Here is a 17,796-nt window from a genome sequence, read left to right as displayed (position 1 = left end):
CCTTCTTGACCAGGCATGAGGTGTTGGTGGTCCAGGACAGGTTCTCCGAAATATGGGTCCCTAGGAACTTAAAACTGGAAACACATTCAACAGCCATCCCATTAATGTGGATGGGGTCGTGTGTGCCTCCTTTCGCCTTCCTAAAGTCCACGATGATCTCTTTTGTCTTGGTGGTGTTAAGGAGCAGGTTGTTGTTTGAGCACCATGTGGCCAGGTGCCGGACCTCCTCTCTGTAAGCAGTCTCATCGTTGTTGCTGATGAGACCACCACTGTTGTATCGTCTGCGAACTTGATGAAGGAGTTAGATCCAATAACAGGTCTGCAGTCGAGTGTGAAAAGGGAGTAGAGAAAGGGGCTCAGTACGCAGCCCTGTGGTACACCAGTGTTGAGGGTGATTGTGGTGGAGCAGATGTGGCCTAACCTAACAAGCTGAGGCCTGTTCGTCAAGAAATCCATAATCCAGTTGCAGGTTGAATTGTTAATGCCTAGGTTTCCAAGTTTGATGATTAGCTTGGAAGGGATGACGGTATTGAATGCAGAGCTGAAGTCTACAAACAGCATGCGTGCATAAGTGTCATTATTATCCAGATGTGTGAGCACCGAGTGCAGCGCCATGGACACCGCATCATCTGTGCTCCTGTTGCTACGGTACGCATATTGGAATGGGTCCAGTGTGGATGGTAGAGAGTCCTTTAGGTGTGACAGGACCAGCCGCTCAAAGCACTTCATAACAATGGGTGTGAGTGCTACAGGGCGGTAGTCGTTCAGGCATGTCGGGCTGGAATTTTTTGGAATGGGCACAATGGAGGTGGATTTAAAATATGCTCACGTGACGGCATGTGAGGCGGGAGGTATGCCCCCATTGAAGGACCTTGGGCCGTACAGTATTGGGGAAAAACAGCCGATTGATAGGACCTCAGTTCGGGACTGGCTCTGTATCTTGAGCTCGTCTGACGGTATCCTCAACTTGCCATGAAACTGGAGCCACGATCTTGACACAGGGGAGAATAGGCATTTTAGCATCCTCTCGAATCGTAGTAGCGTATACTCGTGACAAGGCATCCGGTTTCAAGTTCTTGGACCCGGGTCGATGGGTAAGAATGAACTGGAAACGATTAAAGAATAATGACCATCTAGCTTGTCTAGTATTCAACCGCTTAGCTTGCTTCATGTATTTCAGGTTTCTGTGGTCCGTGAGCACCTGAAATGGTTGTGAAGCCCCCTCGAGCCAATGTCTCCAATCCTGCAATGCCAGCTTGACTGCGAGAAGTTCCCGATCCCCCACGTCATAATTTCTCTCAGCCGATGTGAGCCGGTGTGAAAAGAAAGCACACGGGTGCAGCTTCTTGTCCTCTGCCCCCTGGGACAGGACAGCCCCAACCCCGACTTCGGAGGCATCGACCTCCACCACAAATGGCTTGTCCGTTGTGGGAAGTATAAGAATGGGGGTGGAGAGAATGCACTGTTTGAGCCTCAGGAAAGCCGTCGGTGCTTCTTTTTTCCACTGAAACCTCTTGTTGTTGCCTTTGGTCAATGCTGAGAGAGGAGCTGCCACCGAGCTGAAGTTCTTAATGAATTTAAGGTAGAAGTTAGTGAACCCGATAAAGCGTTGAACCTCTTTAATGTTCTTAGGGGTGGGCCGGTCCGCTACCGCTTCCACCTTCTCGGGGTCCATTTGGATGCGACCAGGTTCAACTACGAATCCCAGAAACTGCACCTAACCTTAACCTTAGTTAATGAATTAGGTAACAATGAGCAATATAGTTTTCAGCCTTTATTAATTTTAATGCATGTACAGTTGCTCATGTTCACTGTGCATGAAGTAAATTTAACTGTTACAATTTGATTATAGTATGGAATATATACAGAAGGTAAATGTTGAAATGAACTAAGATCAACAAATGCTGTACATGTTCATTGTAACTAATGCGTTAACTTACTCTTAACAAATCATTTTTATAAAAGTATTTACCAAAATATAATTGTTCATGAAAATAATATCAGTATTGTGTGTACCTTATGCTTTTCTTGCTGTTTCTGTGCAGTTCTCTGAAACAATTTATCAGTCTTATTTTTGAGAAAATTATTCTCACCTTATACAAACTATAAGAAGTGGATGTCAAGTAAACAAAGCCGTTTTGATTTTATAATGCACAAAAAGTAAAATTATCACAGATTCTTGGTTTTCTTCCTCACATACATGTAATGCTTATAACATAAAAACATATTGTAAAACACCATTGCAATAAAGAGTGTCTATAAAAACATATGTGGAATATCATCTAATTATTCATAATGCAAATACAATTATAGCAAATAACAAAATAACAATGTTAGAAAAGGTGATTTACGGGGAAAGTTGTGACAAAGTGCATCCCGGTAGTCAGTCAAAGTTTGTGTGTGTCCATTAGCTGACATATAAACAAAGTGTTTGTCCATTTCACATTCTGATGTGTCAAAATATGTCTGTACATGTATTCAGACCTCTATAAACACGTTTACACTGTAAAAAGTATTATATGCACAAGTATTCCTTTAAAAAAGTAGCACCATTTCTGTAAAAAAATATGGCAATAAGACTTTGCTGTATAATTTAGCCCAAAATATTGAAGTCTGAAACCGACCTGCTCAGACTTGTTAAAGGAAAGACCAAACATGCTAGCAAAGCATTATCAAAAATCCTGCTTATCATCAATACCACAACCATGTTAAAATCACTACTACAGTTAGTTTCTATTAGCATTGCAATTACATTTAAGCAACATCTTCAGCAAACAAACAAATGTTGTCCTTTTTATGACATTAAAGTCGATACAACTACTCAAATACATGCTTCTCTTTATCATTCTTTAAAGATAATCATTGTGCGTTTTTTAAGGTATGTCTGTAAATTTGATATGTTTTAAAAGAAAGGTTTACGTGAGTAGATGTTCATTAGAGTCATTGCCTGCATCATTGCTGCTAGATCGATTCTAGATCTGACATTTCTTTAACACATTTTTCAACACCCTCAAGCTTCTTCTTTGGTTTTTTTTCTATCAGGCTTATAAGTGTGAGAATGATATCCAGGTAGATTATTAAAGCAGCAAAGACGTACTGTTCAGTATTCAGTCTGTATTTCTTCCTGCCAACCACCAGCTCACAATCCACCAAGAGGTACTAGACGACAAGACAATGACAAACAAATAAGCCAACTGAAATATGTTCATCTAACAAAGGTAATTAAGTAAATGGAACAAATATTTTTTTGTAGAAGAGGCCAATATACTTAATCTTCCACAATGAGGATTATTTTGTTGATTGGCATGAGATACTCAAGCTTTTTTCCAAAACTTGCACAATTGAGCAATCTCAACAAACAGAAACGTTTTAAAAGGCACATGCTGTCAAAATTATTGGTTGTTTTGTCTGATAAATATTTTTTATGCCTTACCATCGCATACAGAAGAGCTCCCAAGCAAGTATAGACAATGTTTTTGATATCCTGTATAATTATAGTTTTTAATATATAGAAATTAAATATGCTGAGGAATCCAAAAATAAGCAAGTCGACAAACATCGCGAACAGAATGCTGGTAAACACGTTGAACTTCACACATGTCTGAAAGCAGATAAAAACAGATAAAAATGAAATTATTAGTTAAAAGCAATGAAATTAGATTTAAACGTGAGGTTATTCTATTCAGAAAATCTTTTCTATTCAGCTCTTCAGTGATTTAAAAGTAAGATTAAGAATTACAGGTGTGAATGTTTTCAGTATTACGAAAGTTCTTACAAATGTATTCATTATTAAATTTGCAAATAAAATATCCTGGGCCAAGTTTTTCAAAAGAAATCCAGTGGGATTCCGGATCGCAGATTAGATCAAAATGTTTTTCAAAAACAAAAGAGGGATTCCGAACTAAGATCAGCTCATGTAATTCGATTTTCCATGTGATCTAGATCAAACCTGTTCTCTGAGTTTTTCAAACTTTAAACTCGGTTTGGGATCTATTTGATAAAAAAACAGGATTATCCTGATCCCATCAGAAGGATGGATTCAGTTGTGATTTTTCGAACCAAGTAACATCAGAGAAGTTATTTTTAAGTGAATGATCACAAAACCAATGTTTACTAATGATATATATTCATCATGTAACGTTCCTCAGCTACAAACCAGGATGGTGACAGCTAGGAGTTGCTTCTGAAACGGGAAACCGAAAGAGCAAAAGTACAAATTGAACTGGGTAAAGAACAAAGCATGCTTAACCAACTGCAGCAGAAAAAAGTGCAGACGGAGATACATCTCCTGTTTGTAGACTTCAGCTCTGCATTCAATACCGTCATCCCTTCCAAGCTAATCATCAAACTTGGAAACCTAGGCATTAACACATCAACCTACAACTGGATTATGGATTTCTTGACGAACAGGCCTCAGCTTGTTAGGTTAGGCAACATCTGCTCCACCACAATCACCCTCAACACTGGTGTACCACAGGGCTGCGTACTGAGCCCCTTTCTCTACTCCCTTTTCACACTAGACTGCAGACCTGTGAATGGATCTAACTCCTTCATCAAGTTCGCAGACGATACAACCGTGATTGGTCTCATCAGCAACAACGATGAGACTGCTTACAGGGAGGAGGTCCGGCACCTGGCCACATGCTGCTCAAACAACAACCTGCTCCTTAACACCTTCAAAACAAAGGAGATCATCGTGGACTTTAGGAAGGCGAAAGGAGGCACACACGACCCCATCCACATTATTGGGATGGCTGTTGAATGTTTCCAGTTTTAAGTTCCTGGGGACCCATATTTCGGAGGACCTGTCCTGGACCACCAACACCTCATGCCTGGTCAAGAAGGCTCACCAGCGTCTCTTCTTTCTGAGGACACTGAAGAAGAACCAACTGTCTTCAACTATCCTGGTGAACTTCTATCGCTGCACGATAGAGAGCATCCTGACCAACTGTGTCACAGTCTGGTACGGGAACTGTTCTGTTGCTGAGCGCAAGGCACTGCAGCGGGTGGTGAAAACAGCCCAGCGCATCACAGGGACTACACTCTCTTCCATTGAGGACATCCAGAAGAAACGCTGTCTGCATCGAGCTCGCAGTATTATCAAGGACACCAGTACTTCATGTTATCTGCTCTACCTGACTGTTTCCATACACAAATAGCATCATTTGCACTCTATACTGCTCACTTGCAAACCAGGAATATTATACTGAATGGTCATTTGCACTAATGGACTACTCTCATAACTGCATTACCTCATCTATTGCACTATAACTTCAATAACTGCATAAACTCATCTACTGCACTGTAATTTTTATAACTGGATTACCTCATCTACTGCACTGTAACTTTCATAACTTCATTAACTCATCTACTGCACTGTAACTTCAATAACTGCATTAACTCATCTACTGCACTGTAACCTTAATAACTTCATTTATTCTGCAACGTACCTTTAACAACCGCATTAACTTATCTATTTTATTGTAACTTCAATAACTGCACTAACTTATCTACTGCACTGTAACTCTATTAACTGCATCTACTCATCTATTGCAATATAACTTCAATAATAGCATTAACTCATTTACTGCACTGTAACCTTAATAACTTCATTTATTCTGCACTGTACCTTTAACAACCACATTATCTCATCTATTGCACTGTAACTTTAATAGCTATCTCTGTAATTAATACACACTTAAGTCACTTGCACTATTGTATAGTCTATATTGTTATCTGTTCATAACCACCTGTACATTAATGTTCACAGTATATAGCCTTCTGTTTATATTGTTCATAGTACATACCGACTGTCATGTTGTCATAGAACATTCCTTCTGTAAAGTTTTTCATAGTACATGCCAATTGTATAGTATTTTCCTAATATTGTATTCTGTATTTATTCACACTGTATATCCTGCACTTGCTAATTGCACTTCTGGTTAGACATAAACTACATTTCGTTACACTGTACTTGTATATGTGTGATGACAATAAAGTTGAATCTAATCTAATCTAATCTAAAGGCAGAGATGGAAAGAGGTGGTATCTGTCCTGTAAATGATTTTTGACTATTGTATTGTATTGTTCTTGTTTTGTTATTTAACATTATAACAAAATAAGGAATGTCAAATGTTTCTGTTCTAATTTAAGGCTCTGGTAGACAGGATTTGATAATAATGAAATTTGATATTTGGATCACAGTGATCCAATCCAATGTTCCTTGAAAAAACTGTCATGAAAGTAAAATGGATCAGCTGATCCTGGAAAGCAAAACATGAAATTTCCAAACCCTATCAATTTGAAAAAGATTACATTTTTTGAAAAACTGGGCCCTGGAGGTCTTTAACTGTGGTTCAAAACTGATCCTGACTCTTGAATCATTCATTTTAAAAGATACGATTTCTATTCTAAATTGAATCTGTTGTGGTTGAAAACTTTGTTTGCTCTGTGTGAGTTGTAGACAAACAGAACATATACTCCACCTGGGCAGAGAAAATTACGATGGAAAATGAGATGAGCAGAGTTGATCCTAAAGCAACGACCGCTTCGATTTTGTTGAAATATGAAGCTAAAGTCCCCACCATGTAAGACAGACTCAGGGTGACCATTAACTGTAAACATTCAAGAAAATGTTGCATGTTACATGACAGGTTTGCGAAAACAACAGTTTATAATCTGAAACTGCAACAATATTGATTCATTCATTAATGCGCTAATTTTGAAGCATTTGACAGACACTTTTATCAAAAGCTAACAGTACATTCAAGCAAGATTGTATACGCACACTCATGTCATGAGTTTATGTACACGTTTTTAAAGATGGTGCTGCTAACCCGTATAACTGATGCGAAACTGATATCCTCCAAACGCTTATTTCTTCACATCTAAGAAAATCATTTAAACTCATGTAAAATGTTGTCAACTGCTGTAAAATCGATTACAGAATAACATTTTAATAGTAATGAATTTACTCTACGTCATGATTTAGTAAGAAGACACGCGTGTAGTCCATTGGATCAACGGTTCGCGACATTATACAAACGCAAACAGACGAACAGAGACAGAGATTCCTGCCTTCATTATAGAGAAGAATGTGTTCAGCTTCCTCCCTCCGAAGCTTCGAATATTCGATGTTGATTACCGAAGCTTCGAAACTATGTAATAAATGCTGTGTTGTTCGCTTATTACAAACCCCTTTGACTTCATCTCTGTAATACGTCCTGATGTTTTGTTGAAAATAATAGTTTTATGTTTTTGATGTCAACATTAGGTCCCAGCAGGTTCCAATGAAACTCACCAGTCCCAGCAGGTTCAAGGGAAAAATGCGGATATATTTGTAGAACGTGGCAAGGAATGTGTCCACTGCTCCAACGACGATGTAGGAACTAATGTGCACCCATTCATGTTCCTGAATCATCTTCTTGACTGTGTCGGAGAAGGTGCACACACACACTACAGTAAAGGTGATGAGTATCTGAATTGTTAGCAAGGTGAACACCTGCATGTTTGAAAAGACAAATGGAATACTATAATAGACCATCACATTCATAATGAAGAAAATTATTTGCGATTAAGAACCCATAATACAAATGACTGGTAATTTGAACTTTATAAGATCCCCTTTTTGAGCCTTTTATTGATTGTAAAAACAAGTTCAGAACATACGTTTTGAGTGTTGTGAAGGTTGTGATATTTTTTTGCGAAATAATGTAAAACAAAGCGTATAAAAATGACATGAAGAAAAATGCCTTTCATTTTAAGGTGTTAATATTTACTTATCAAGTTATTCACTTAACTTAAAAAAAGACAAATTGATGTGTGCAATCAAAGTGCTAATGAACTCAAAGATACATTGACATTATATAGAAGCTTTTCGATTTCTAAAAATAGGTTTAAAAATAAATTGCATAAGCTTTCACAACGTCATGTGTTCCATCACAGGGGATTGCTCATATGTCGCTTTTGGATAAATAAATCTGCCAAATGCATAAATGAGAAATAAAACCTCACATTATTGATTCGGCACCATTGCATTGACTGGGTACCCACCTTTCTGATGAATGCTTTCCGAATGGTTTTGTCCTCAAATCCTGGCGCATGAAATTCACCTTCCTGATTTGGATTTGAGGCATCTGTGTGTATTAAGAGAAAACAAATATTTACGCATCCTGTCATTGTGAGTCTATTACCTTCATACATCAACCAAAATGTTTGCTGCAGAGCTGTTTCACAGCACTATATGACAACATGTCAGTAGATCATTTTTGTTTTTAAGGGGAACACCTGTCTCAACAGCATTTAAATTTGAATCTTCCAGTTCTCCAAAGACAGTCTCCTCTGGTGGCAGAAGGGGTACAATAAGACCGGCTTCTGCAGGCATCGGTTGGGGACACATGACAGGGTTTAAAGGATATGGAGGGGACATGGGCATGGGCATGGGCATGGGCATAGGCATAGGCATAGGCATAGGCATAGGCATAGGCATAGGCATAGGCATAGGCATAGGCATAGGCATAGGCATAGGCATAGGCATAGGCATAGGCATAGGCATAGGCACTGGCATAGGCGTAGGTATGGACACAGGGTTATCAGGTTCAGCATTGTGGCTTTCCGTGTTATCTTTTTCAGCATCGTAGCTTTCTGTGTTCCCCATCCTAAACAACAATATTAAACAATAATAGTCATTAAGATCTCAGAATATGAAAAGAACAGGATTCTGCCACAAAGAAAAGTATTATTTTTAATAAAACATGAACTAAAGCAAAACCTCTTTAATCAATGAGAGCTTATAAGAGACATAAAGGTAAACTGGTATTTAGTGAAGTGTGGTCTCTTGTGATCTGAGTGTCTTTGACCGAGTTCAGCAATTTTTCACTGTGGCAGATTTATAGATCAAAGTGTTTCTCAAACTTTCTTTGTGGTCACATATACCTTTTCCTGTTTTTGAGTTTCAGCTCCACTATAGATTCTATACTGTGAAGGATGCGCTTTAGATGAACACAACAAAACCAAGAGTGTTAGATGAACACTATAGCTGCTCAGAGGAAATGAGTCTCTAAAGTGACATTGAAGCAGTTAATGAGAGAATGAAGAGATGATTGATAATTAATGATGAACACCTGCTGTTAACAAACAAAATTACTGAAGAAAATATAAACAAGAACAAGACAAAGCAATTGTGATGAAAACAACATATTTTGTTATTTTTAACAGATCAGTCAAGACTTCACTTATTTCTGTTCAATTCTGCTCTTTTCTGCTCTTCTTAATTCAATTCCCATAGCAATATATTTGTATACGGTTGAACCATTAGCTTGGAATAGAAACTTTTTTTCTTATATTCTGAGACATGTCTGCAGCCCGAAGACTTCCTGTCACAACCTCAGACGGATAACTCTGTTGAGCTGTCGAGGTAAAGACATGCTGTCTCAGCTCTATACAAAGATGAGTCTCAGTATATAATGCTAAACCTCAGTCTGAAGTGTTGAATACAACATGGGGTAAATGTGAGAAAATAACCCGCCTCTAAAGAGAAAGAGCAAAACATTGTGGATAATATATAAAATGTGGTAATACCAATGTCCGCTAAAAGACTTATAAAACCAACTGGCAACAGACACAAGACCTTAGCAAGATTATTGATGTTGTTTTTCCATTTCCTATTGTGGCCGATGTAACAAATTTTAATTTAATTTAATGAATCTGCATATGGGGCTATTGAGATGCTAGATACAGAGAGCTGCATTAAAGGGAGTTCACCTAAAAAGTAAATTCTGTCATCATTTATTCTCCCTCATGTCATTTCAAACCTGTATGACTTTCGTTCCTCTGCAGATCACTAGAGGAGATATTTTGAAGAAAGTTGTTTACCAAACAGTACTGGCGATTGAATTGGGGCCAGTTAACAACATTCTTCAACATATCTTCCTTTGTGGGGATGTTACAGGGTGATTGAATGAAGACAAAAATGTTATTTTGTGGTGAACTATCACGTAATATAGATGGTATTAAGAATTAGCTATAGATGGTTTCACTGGCAACATACATTAGCCTATGTTACCGGGCATGACCAAACGTAACTTCCGGTAGATATCAAAACTACAAGACCAATTCAACAAATTGATTATTAAAAAAATGAATATACAATAAAATTCTACTTGTTTTTAAATAATATAAATGAAAATATAAATAGTTATTAGACACAAGCCAAACACATATTACACACATATCATTTTAACCATTACTTCCATATACCATTACCTTTTTACTAAATGGGTTTGAATATGAAATCACTGAGGGCTATGCATTGTTCAATATTTTTTGGAGAAAAAAGACAAAGTTGGTAAATGATGTGAATGGGGCGCCTTCCCACTGCACTATATGTGAGAGTCTCACACTCTGCACTCTTTGTGTTTTAATACATTTGTTCCTGAGTTTTTGCTAGATTCTGTGCAACATATATTAAAAAAAAAACATTAAACACTTCTGAGTGATCTGACAAAAATGAGTATCATAATGATGACTTGAAATTAAACCTTTTTAACAATTCATTCATATTTAGTGGCAATTTTTAATGGTCAGGAAGAGACGTAGGACAAAATAAAGTGAAAGATGTGTCTGTAATAAGTAGAGATGGTAATGTTGTTTGTTTAATTCTCCTCTGGTGAGATCTTGACAGATTTAATGTGTGTCACATTATACACTCTGTAGTGTCCTCTCAAATACACACTGAGCAGTGTTCATTTAACATTCTCTTGATGACTCTGTTCAGATAACTCAAGTGAGTCAAGCTGAGTGAACAAATGGTTTTCAAAATTCAGTTTCACCTTTAATTTACACAAAGTATGGAAAATCTGTGCCACATTCCTCATATCTAGTCTTTTTAATTTTTTTCAACCAGATTTCATAAAATAAAATACACTAACTAGTCCACAATGATATTTGAGCCAAAGAATGTTTGTCTTTTGTTCTCATATATATGAAAACTCATCCAAAGATTTATACTCATTATAATCAGATCAGGATTCTTTAACAGATCAGGCAAAAATCAATAATCTTGCCCATTAGATAAATATCCATGTAAATTTGACATTGACAGGTAAATATTTTGAATTGTTTTAAAAAATAAAATTGTTTGAAATTCTTACCTTTTCTTCTCTGTGTGGTCTTGTGCCTGAACACTCTCTGCTCTGTGACATTTAAACCTTTACACAGGGGTGGAGTTATAGGTTGCCAGCTTGCCTACTCAGTCAGATTAAAGGAAACACATTCTTTGTATATGCATTATGCATAAAAATCTCTTAAAATAATTTCAGTTACTGCCAATAACACTTTCTGTCTGGATTCCAACTTAGGCACCCCTTTGTCATGAAAAACACATGATGTTTCACAAACATAACTTATTACATGGACACTGAAATATAAAAAACACATTTACATTCTTACAATTTACAAAATAGTATTTTGTGGGATTTGTTTTAGGGCATGACTTAAAGGCATACTACACCAAAAAATGAAAATTCTGTCATTCTTTGTTCCAAATCCGTATACATGTCTTTATTCTGTAGAACGCAAAGAAAGATATTTGGAAAAATATCACCAAATTAGATTTCTGGCACATTAATTGCTACCGTAGTAGGAAATATTAAATTTGTAATTATCTTTAGTGCTCTTTTCTAAGTGATTTATGTCTGCTTGTTGTATATTATATTTAACACTGAGTCAACCTTAAATAGATGGCAGTATTTTAATGCATACTTTTTCTAGTATTAGTAAACAAAATAAGATCTGCATTAGTTATATATATTTTCAGATCCACAAATGTTTCTTAACTTCTGGCACCAGTTTTAATGCATTATTTATTCATTCTTCTTAATATTTAATTATAACAATTTTTGCAGTTCTGTACAACCAATTTTTGTGTGTTTTTATAGTTATCACAAACTAATATATACATATGTCAAGTAAATAAACAGAATTTATTGATTTAATACAAGCGCAAAAAAGAAAGGTCACATTGCAGGGTAGTACAAGAGTTTGAGGTTTTCATGATCAACATCATTCATTTGTCTTTGTCACATTTTAAAACAGAAGGAAAACATCATTGCGACAAAGAGACAGCATGTCATTTAGATCGTCAATATCTGCTAGAATCAAATCAAATAACTATTAATAATACAAAAACATGGAAAGGAAACAGCCAGACAACAAAATTAAATGTTAAAGAGATAAAACCTTAAAGTCTTAAACCTGGATTCTGCTGCTTGACATTTAGGAGTGGAGGACAGCAAAGTGTCTGTGACACACACTGACCCCTGGTGGTCAGTCGAAGTCTTTGCTTGTCCAACAGTAGCCAGCATAGGGAGCAAAGCAGATGTGTATCATATGAAGTACTGCAGATGCTGGCCGCAGCACATTCAGTGAACACCAGACGTTTTATTTGTTTCATAAATGAGATGTATTGTGTGCAGATTACGAGTGCTATTCAGAGTGTGTGTTTAATTGTTCATGTGTCAAATACATCTGTGCATGTATGTGAACAGGGTCCTGTATAAACAAAGTTTAGTTCTTTGAGCCTCCACCTATAATCATAAGTATGTATAGGAATATCATAATGATATCCAGGTAGATGATTAAAGCAGCGAACACGTATTCTTCAGGGTTCAGATTGTATTTTTGCCTGCCCATCACCAGCTGACAGTCCACCGCCAGAAACTAAAGCAGAGATACAAACACATTCGGTCATTTAGCAAATGCTTTTATCCAATGACAAACACATATACAATATAATATCCATTGGACTATAGTTAGTCATGCACAAGGGGCCAAAATGAGGCACTTGCATGCTGTCAGTATTATTGGAGGCTGTTGCTGAAGAATATTTGTTGTCATTCCTTACCATGGCATACAGAAGAGCTCCTAGGCATCCGTAAACAATCTGCACGACCTTGGAGTAAAAAAAGATGCTGAAGAATCCAAACAGGAGTAAGTCGACAGACAGCACGAGCAAAATGCCGTTACACACGGTGAAGTCCAGACGCGTCTGAAAGCAGATCACAACACAGAATTATCATAACAAGTCACAAACTGACCTCAGAGATGAAAAATCATAGTAAGTTTTAGTATGAAACACATTGGTGGTCAACAACTGTAGTTAAAGGCTCATTCTGATTCTAATATACCCCGGAACTACAATTAAGTAAGAGTCTATTTTAAATGTAAAATGTGACCCCAAACCACAGAACCGGTCTGAAAGCTGAATAAATACGCTATCCATTGACGTAAGGTTTGTTAGGATAACACACTATTTAGTCGAGATACAACTATTTGAAAACCTGGAATCTGAGGGTGCAAAAAATCAAAATATTGAGAAAATGGCCTTTAAAGAAGAAGGCCGTTGCTAAGAAGAAACAGGTTTGTTATAACGCCCTCTGCTGCTCTGCTTTGATATACATGATCACATGATGTGAGATTTTTGTTTAGACTCATAGACAAACTGGATATACCTGGGCAGAGAAAATGATGATGGTGAACGAGATGACCAGAGTTGATCCTAAAGCAATGATCACCGCAGCTGTGTCGTGATATGAAGCCACAGTCCCCACCATGTAAGACAGACTCAGTGTAACCATTGACTGTACACACACAAGAAAATGTTGCATTTTAGGTGACAGGTTTAGTTTGGAAAAGCAGAGACGACACAGAGAGAATTCCCTCCATACATCTCTCACTGTAAAGCTTTTTTCTTCTTTTTCTTTTGTCATCCAACAAAGTGTGTGTGATGCTGCTTAACCATATTTTCTCCAAAGGTTTTTTCATGACCCTTGTTTCTTTTTGTGTTAAAATCATGCACAATAAAATGACCAATTATTGGCCAGGTACCAATTTACTGGGTAAATTATAAAATAATAACCATTATAGAAAAATATTTAGAGGGATAGGTCACCCAAAAATCAAAATTATGTCATCATTTCCTCACCCTTGGGTTGTTTTATATCTGTATAAATGTCTTTCTGCTGAACACACAGGAAGAAATTTGTAAGAATGCCGGTAAGCAAACAGAACTAGTCTCACATTTACTGCCATAGTAGGTAAAATAAATACTATGCGGTGGGTGGATGAGATCTGTTGGGTTCCTGAAATTCCTACAAATATCTTACTTAGCATTTTGGCAAAAAAAGGAGACATTTACACAAGTTTGAACCAATCTTGGTGGTGACAGAATATTTCTTGTTTAACTACAATTCAATTCAATTTTATTTATATAGCGATTTTCACAATTAATATCCAAAGCAGTTTTACAGAGTACACAATGTACAGCCTACATAAATAAATACAAATATGTATTTTATAAACATACATTTTCGCTCTGCCTGATGTTACAGGTTGATCCTGTCATCACTTACACAAACGTGTACAGCACACATTCAGGCCACTGCACATAGTGAAGAGGAAGTGTGCTATACCCGTCTGTCATAAAAAAGGAAATTACAATCTTGCTAAATCTAATGATTGACATGGAGGAAGTGGGAGATGTTGTCTATGGGTCAAGCAATGTAGATCAAAACAAAACTTAAAAAGGGACCAACAAGAGGAATCAGGTTCAGTTAATAGTGCGCTTAAAGGAGTAGTTCACTTTCAAAATAAATGTTCAGGATCATTTACTCACCCCCATGTCATCGAAGACGTTTATGTATTTGTTTCTTTAGTCGAAAAGAAATGACGGTCTTTGATGAAACATTCCAGGATTTTTCTCCATATAGTGGACTTCAATGGACTCCAAACGGCTGAAGGTCAAAATGAGAGTTTCAGTGCAGCTTTAAAGGACTTTAAATGATACCAGACAATGAATAAAGTTCTTATCTAGCGAAACGATTGGTCATTTTCTAAAATAAAAATGTATACGCTTTATAAAAACGAATGCTCTCATTGCTCTGTTCTGTGATGCGCGATCATGACTTCACATAATAAAAATACTTATTTTTTTTAAATGAGCGATTGTTTCGCAAGATAAGATCTTTATTCATTGTATGGTATCATCTAAAGTCCTTTGAAGCTGCACTGAAACTCTCATTTTGACCTTCAGCCATTTAGAGTCCATTATATGGAGAAAAATCCTGGAATGTTTTCATCAAAAACCTTCATTTCTTTTCGACTAAAGAAACAAATACAAACATCTTTGAAGACATGGGGTGATTAAATGATCATGAACACTTATTTTGAAAGTGAACAACTCCTTTTAATCTTTAAAGGTTAAAGAGGTAAAATATGAAACTGGTTATTTTAAGTAATCCTCGTCAAAATAGAGAACCAGAATTTGATGTTGACCGTAACATCTTCAAACCTATCTAATGCGATGTATGATGATGTATGGATATAAACTCACCAGTCCTATCAGATTCCAGGGATGAGTGCGGCTACATGTGGAAAAAAAGCCAATACACGTGGCCACCACTAAAAACACGATGTATGAACTCAAGTACACCCAGAAGTTCCTCTGAACCGCCATCTTGACTGTGCTCGAGAAGGTGAACACACACACCACAGTGAAGGTGACGAGTAACTGAATTGTTACCACGCTGAACACCTGCGCAATTGAAAAGACAATGAAGACACCAGACATGCAGAATTGTACACCTGCGCTTCCGACTATACCCACCTTTCTGATAAACGCTTTGCGGATGGTGTCGTCCTCAAATCCTGATACGAAGATTTCACCTTCTTGATCTGGATTCAATGCATCTGTTTTAAAGGACACAAAAAAAAAACATTGTTATTCCCTGTGAAATATTTAGTATGTCAGTAGATCGAAAATCTTTTACAGTTGTAAAGTTGCTTGATTTGATCTTTATTAAAAGTGCACCACCTGTCACGACTGAATTCGGGTCTTCTTCTTTCTTGAAGCCTGCCTCCTCCGGCGGGAGGTCGGGTACAATAAAGCCAACTTGTGCTGGAATGGGTTGAGGGTACGTGACAGGACCTGTGGGATAAGGAGGGGGCATGTATGGAGGAGGAGGAGGGTACGCGGGTCCAGCCGGTCCGGCCACTCCATAGCTGGGGTAAATATCTGATGCTGGATTGTGGCTCTCCATGTCCGTCATCCTACACAACATGGTTGGTTAACATTGCAATTTTAGATGACACATCGGTAGAAACTTCATTAAAGAAATTAATTAAATAAACAAAAAATTGTAAATACAGTTTTAAAGAAATTAAAAGTGGTAGAACACACCGAGAATAAATATTATTAAAATAATTATTATTAAAAAAAATTGTGATTTAATTTGTAATAGTTATCTTATCTAAAGTCTGTAACTGACCCCCACCCAAAAAAATAACTTTGCATAAAATATGATATCACTTTGTATCTTTAGACAACATCTCATTACAGTGTTTCTCCGTTTACATTTTATTTTTATATTCTGAATGGTATGAAAAGCATTTCACATTGTGTCACTCTCGTTCAATCGAATTTCATCTGAATAAATCAAATACTGATTGAATGACAAAGTCACAATTTGTTGACTGAAAGCTGATAAAAGACTTAAGACAAACTATTTTTGTCTTTTCTCATTAATATAAAAACTGAGACGATAACTTCAAACAGCTTAACTGAATCAATAAAATAAGATCATGTTTTCTGGCAAAACACCGTAATTTAATTTATTTGCTCTATGTAAACCTGAGTAAAATGCTCACCTCTCTTCCTCCGTCCGGTTCAGTTTGAGGTCTGATCACACCGAGGTTTCTGATGTTCAAGGCTTCACCTGTTTCACACAGACTGAAGTTTTGCATCCGTTTGTAACGTCACTTACAAAAACCCCTGTGTGGAAAATCTGTGGTGAAGTAGTTCTGGTTACAAAGTGCAAGTGAACAGAGAAGTTCACACGAGTGGCTTCCTCTCCCATGGGTTTAAACTGATCGAGTTTGCTCACAAACAGCCAAGCACACATTCAGATGCATTTAGATAAATTTTCTTATGTATTTTCAACAGAGGTACAGAAGCGGGTGGTATAGAATGACTGTCAAAAACTATATTCAATTACTTAAGGGGATCATTTGTCCATCATTTGTTTGTTGGTTTACTTGTCGATTTTACTGGATGATACGTGAGAAAGCTCATGCTACTCACAGCCTCCGTCACCTTTCACTTAATTAAATTTTTTAATCATAATGCAGTTGAATGATGACTGAAGAGAAGGTGTCAGTTTTTGCCCAGGGGTGCAATAACCCATTTACAGTGAGTATGATCTAAAAACATTTGTTAAAACAACTAAATTTGTTGTTTCTAGGACCTTTAATTTATTTAACTGCAAATCGACACAAAACAACTCATGTTGTGTTAAAATGAAACGTGTTACAATGCATAACACAACGTGTTAACAATAAACAGATCCTTGAGAGTTTATACTTAAAACAAAAACACACGTATGACAGTTCATAAATATATTGCATGGCGTGAATGCCACAGATGTCCTACATGTCCTGCAATGTCTAACATAAGAAACTCAAATAGGTTTGTCACCGCGTAGGGTGGTGGCGAGTTGTTGAAATACAGGAAACACAAGATTTTGACACAACCTGGCAAAACCCAACTTTGCTCACTTTTCTCTTTTTTTGCTCCAGGTTGAAGCTGCAAACTGCATTGGCTGCGTTTTAAAACTCTGTTTGTAAACGCACTTTTACTGTGGCTCTGTCTGAAAAACAAATCAGGTTCAGATCATATTGCGCTCAGGATTAGATGCTAAAATGATATTTCTCATTCACAAAGCAGACAGCAAGCTTACAGCTAGA

At 37.0% G+C, this 17,796-nt stretch overlaps 2 protein-coding genes across 2 annotated transcripts; both read right to left on the bottom strand.

Annotated features, from left to right (window-relative positions):
* Positions 1-2,961: 2,961 nt before the first annotated feature.
* On the bottom strand, positions 2,962-8,656 carry LOC130415777 (protein lifeguard 1-like). The gene is made up of 6 exons (XM_056741713.1): positions 8,287-8,656; positions 8,053-8,135; positions 7,301-7,501; positions 6,486-6,614; positions 3,434-3,601; positions 2,962-3,159 (listed from the first exon to the last, which is right to left on the bottom strand). The coding sequence occupies exons 1-6, from the start codon at positions 8,654-8,656 to the stop codon at positions 2,962-2,964; spliced, it is 1,149 nt and encodes a 382-aa protein (XP_056597691.1).
* Positions 8,657-11,962: 3,306 nt separating this feature from the next.
* Positions 11,963-16,855, bottom strand: LOC130418019 (protein lifeguard 1-like). Its single transcript, XM_056743947.1, has 7 exons — positions 16,702-16,855; positions 15,869-16,104; positions 15,662-15,744; positions 15,389-15,589; positions 13,509-13,637; positions 12,902-13,045; positions 11,963-12,717 (listed from the first exon to the last, which is right to left on the bottom strand). The coding sequence occupies exons 2-7, from the start codon at positions 16,101-16,103 to the stop codon at positions 12,565-12,567; spliced, it is 945 nt and encodes a 314-aa protein (XP_056599925.1). The 5' UTR covers position 16,104; positions 16,702-16,855; the 3' UTR covers positions 11,963-12,564.
* Between the last annotated feature and the right edge of the window lie 941 nt (positions 16,856-17,796).

Source organism: Triplophysa dalaica, chromosome 3 (assembly GCF_015846415.1).
Source record: "Triplophysa dalaica isolate WHDGS20190420 chromosome 3, ASM1584641v1, whole genome shotgun sequence".
NCBI classification, from domain to species: domain Eukaryota; kingdom Metazoa; phylum Chordata; class Actinopteri; order Cypriniformes; family Nemacheilidae; genus Triplophysa; species Triplophysa dalaica.
This window is presented reverse-complemented; position numbering and strand designations above follow the sequence as displayed.

Coding starts and splice junctions, on each gene's coding strand:
- LOC130415777 (XM_056741713.1), bottom strand. CDS start 8,656: ATGGGGAACACAGAAAGCTACGATGCTGAAAAAGATAACACGGAAAGC. Junction 8,136..8,286: donor TTTAAATGCTGTTGAGACAG/GTGTTCCCCTTA, acceptor TAATACACACAG/ATGCCTCAAATCCAAATCAG. Junction 6,615..7,300: donor CCTTGAACCTGCTGGGACTG/GTGAGTTTCATT, acceptor GAATGTTTACAG/TTAATGGTCACCCTGAGTCT.
- LOC130418019 (XM_056743947.1), bottom strand. CDS start 16,103: ATGACGGACATGGAGAGCCACAATCCAGCATCAGATATTTACCCCAGC. Junction 15,745..15,868: donor CCCGAATTCAGTCGTGACAG/GTGGTGCACTTT, acceptor CCTTTAAAACAG/ATGCATTGAATCCAGATCAA. Junction 15,590..15,661: donor GCAAAGCGTTTATCAGAAAG/GTGGGTATAGTC, acceptor TCAATTGCGCAG/GTGTTCAGCGTGGTAACAAT.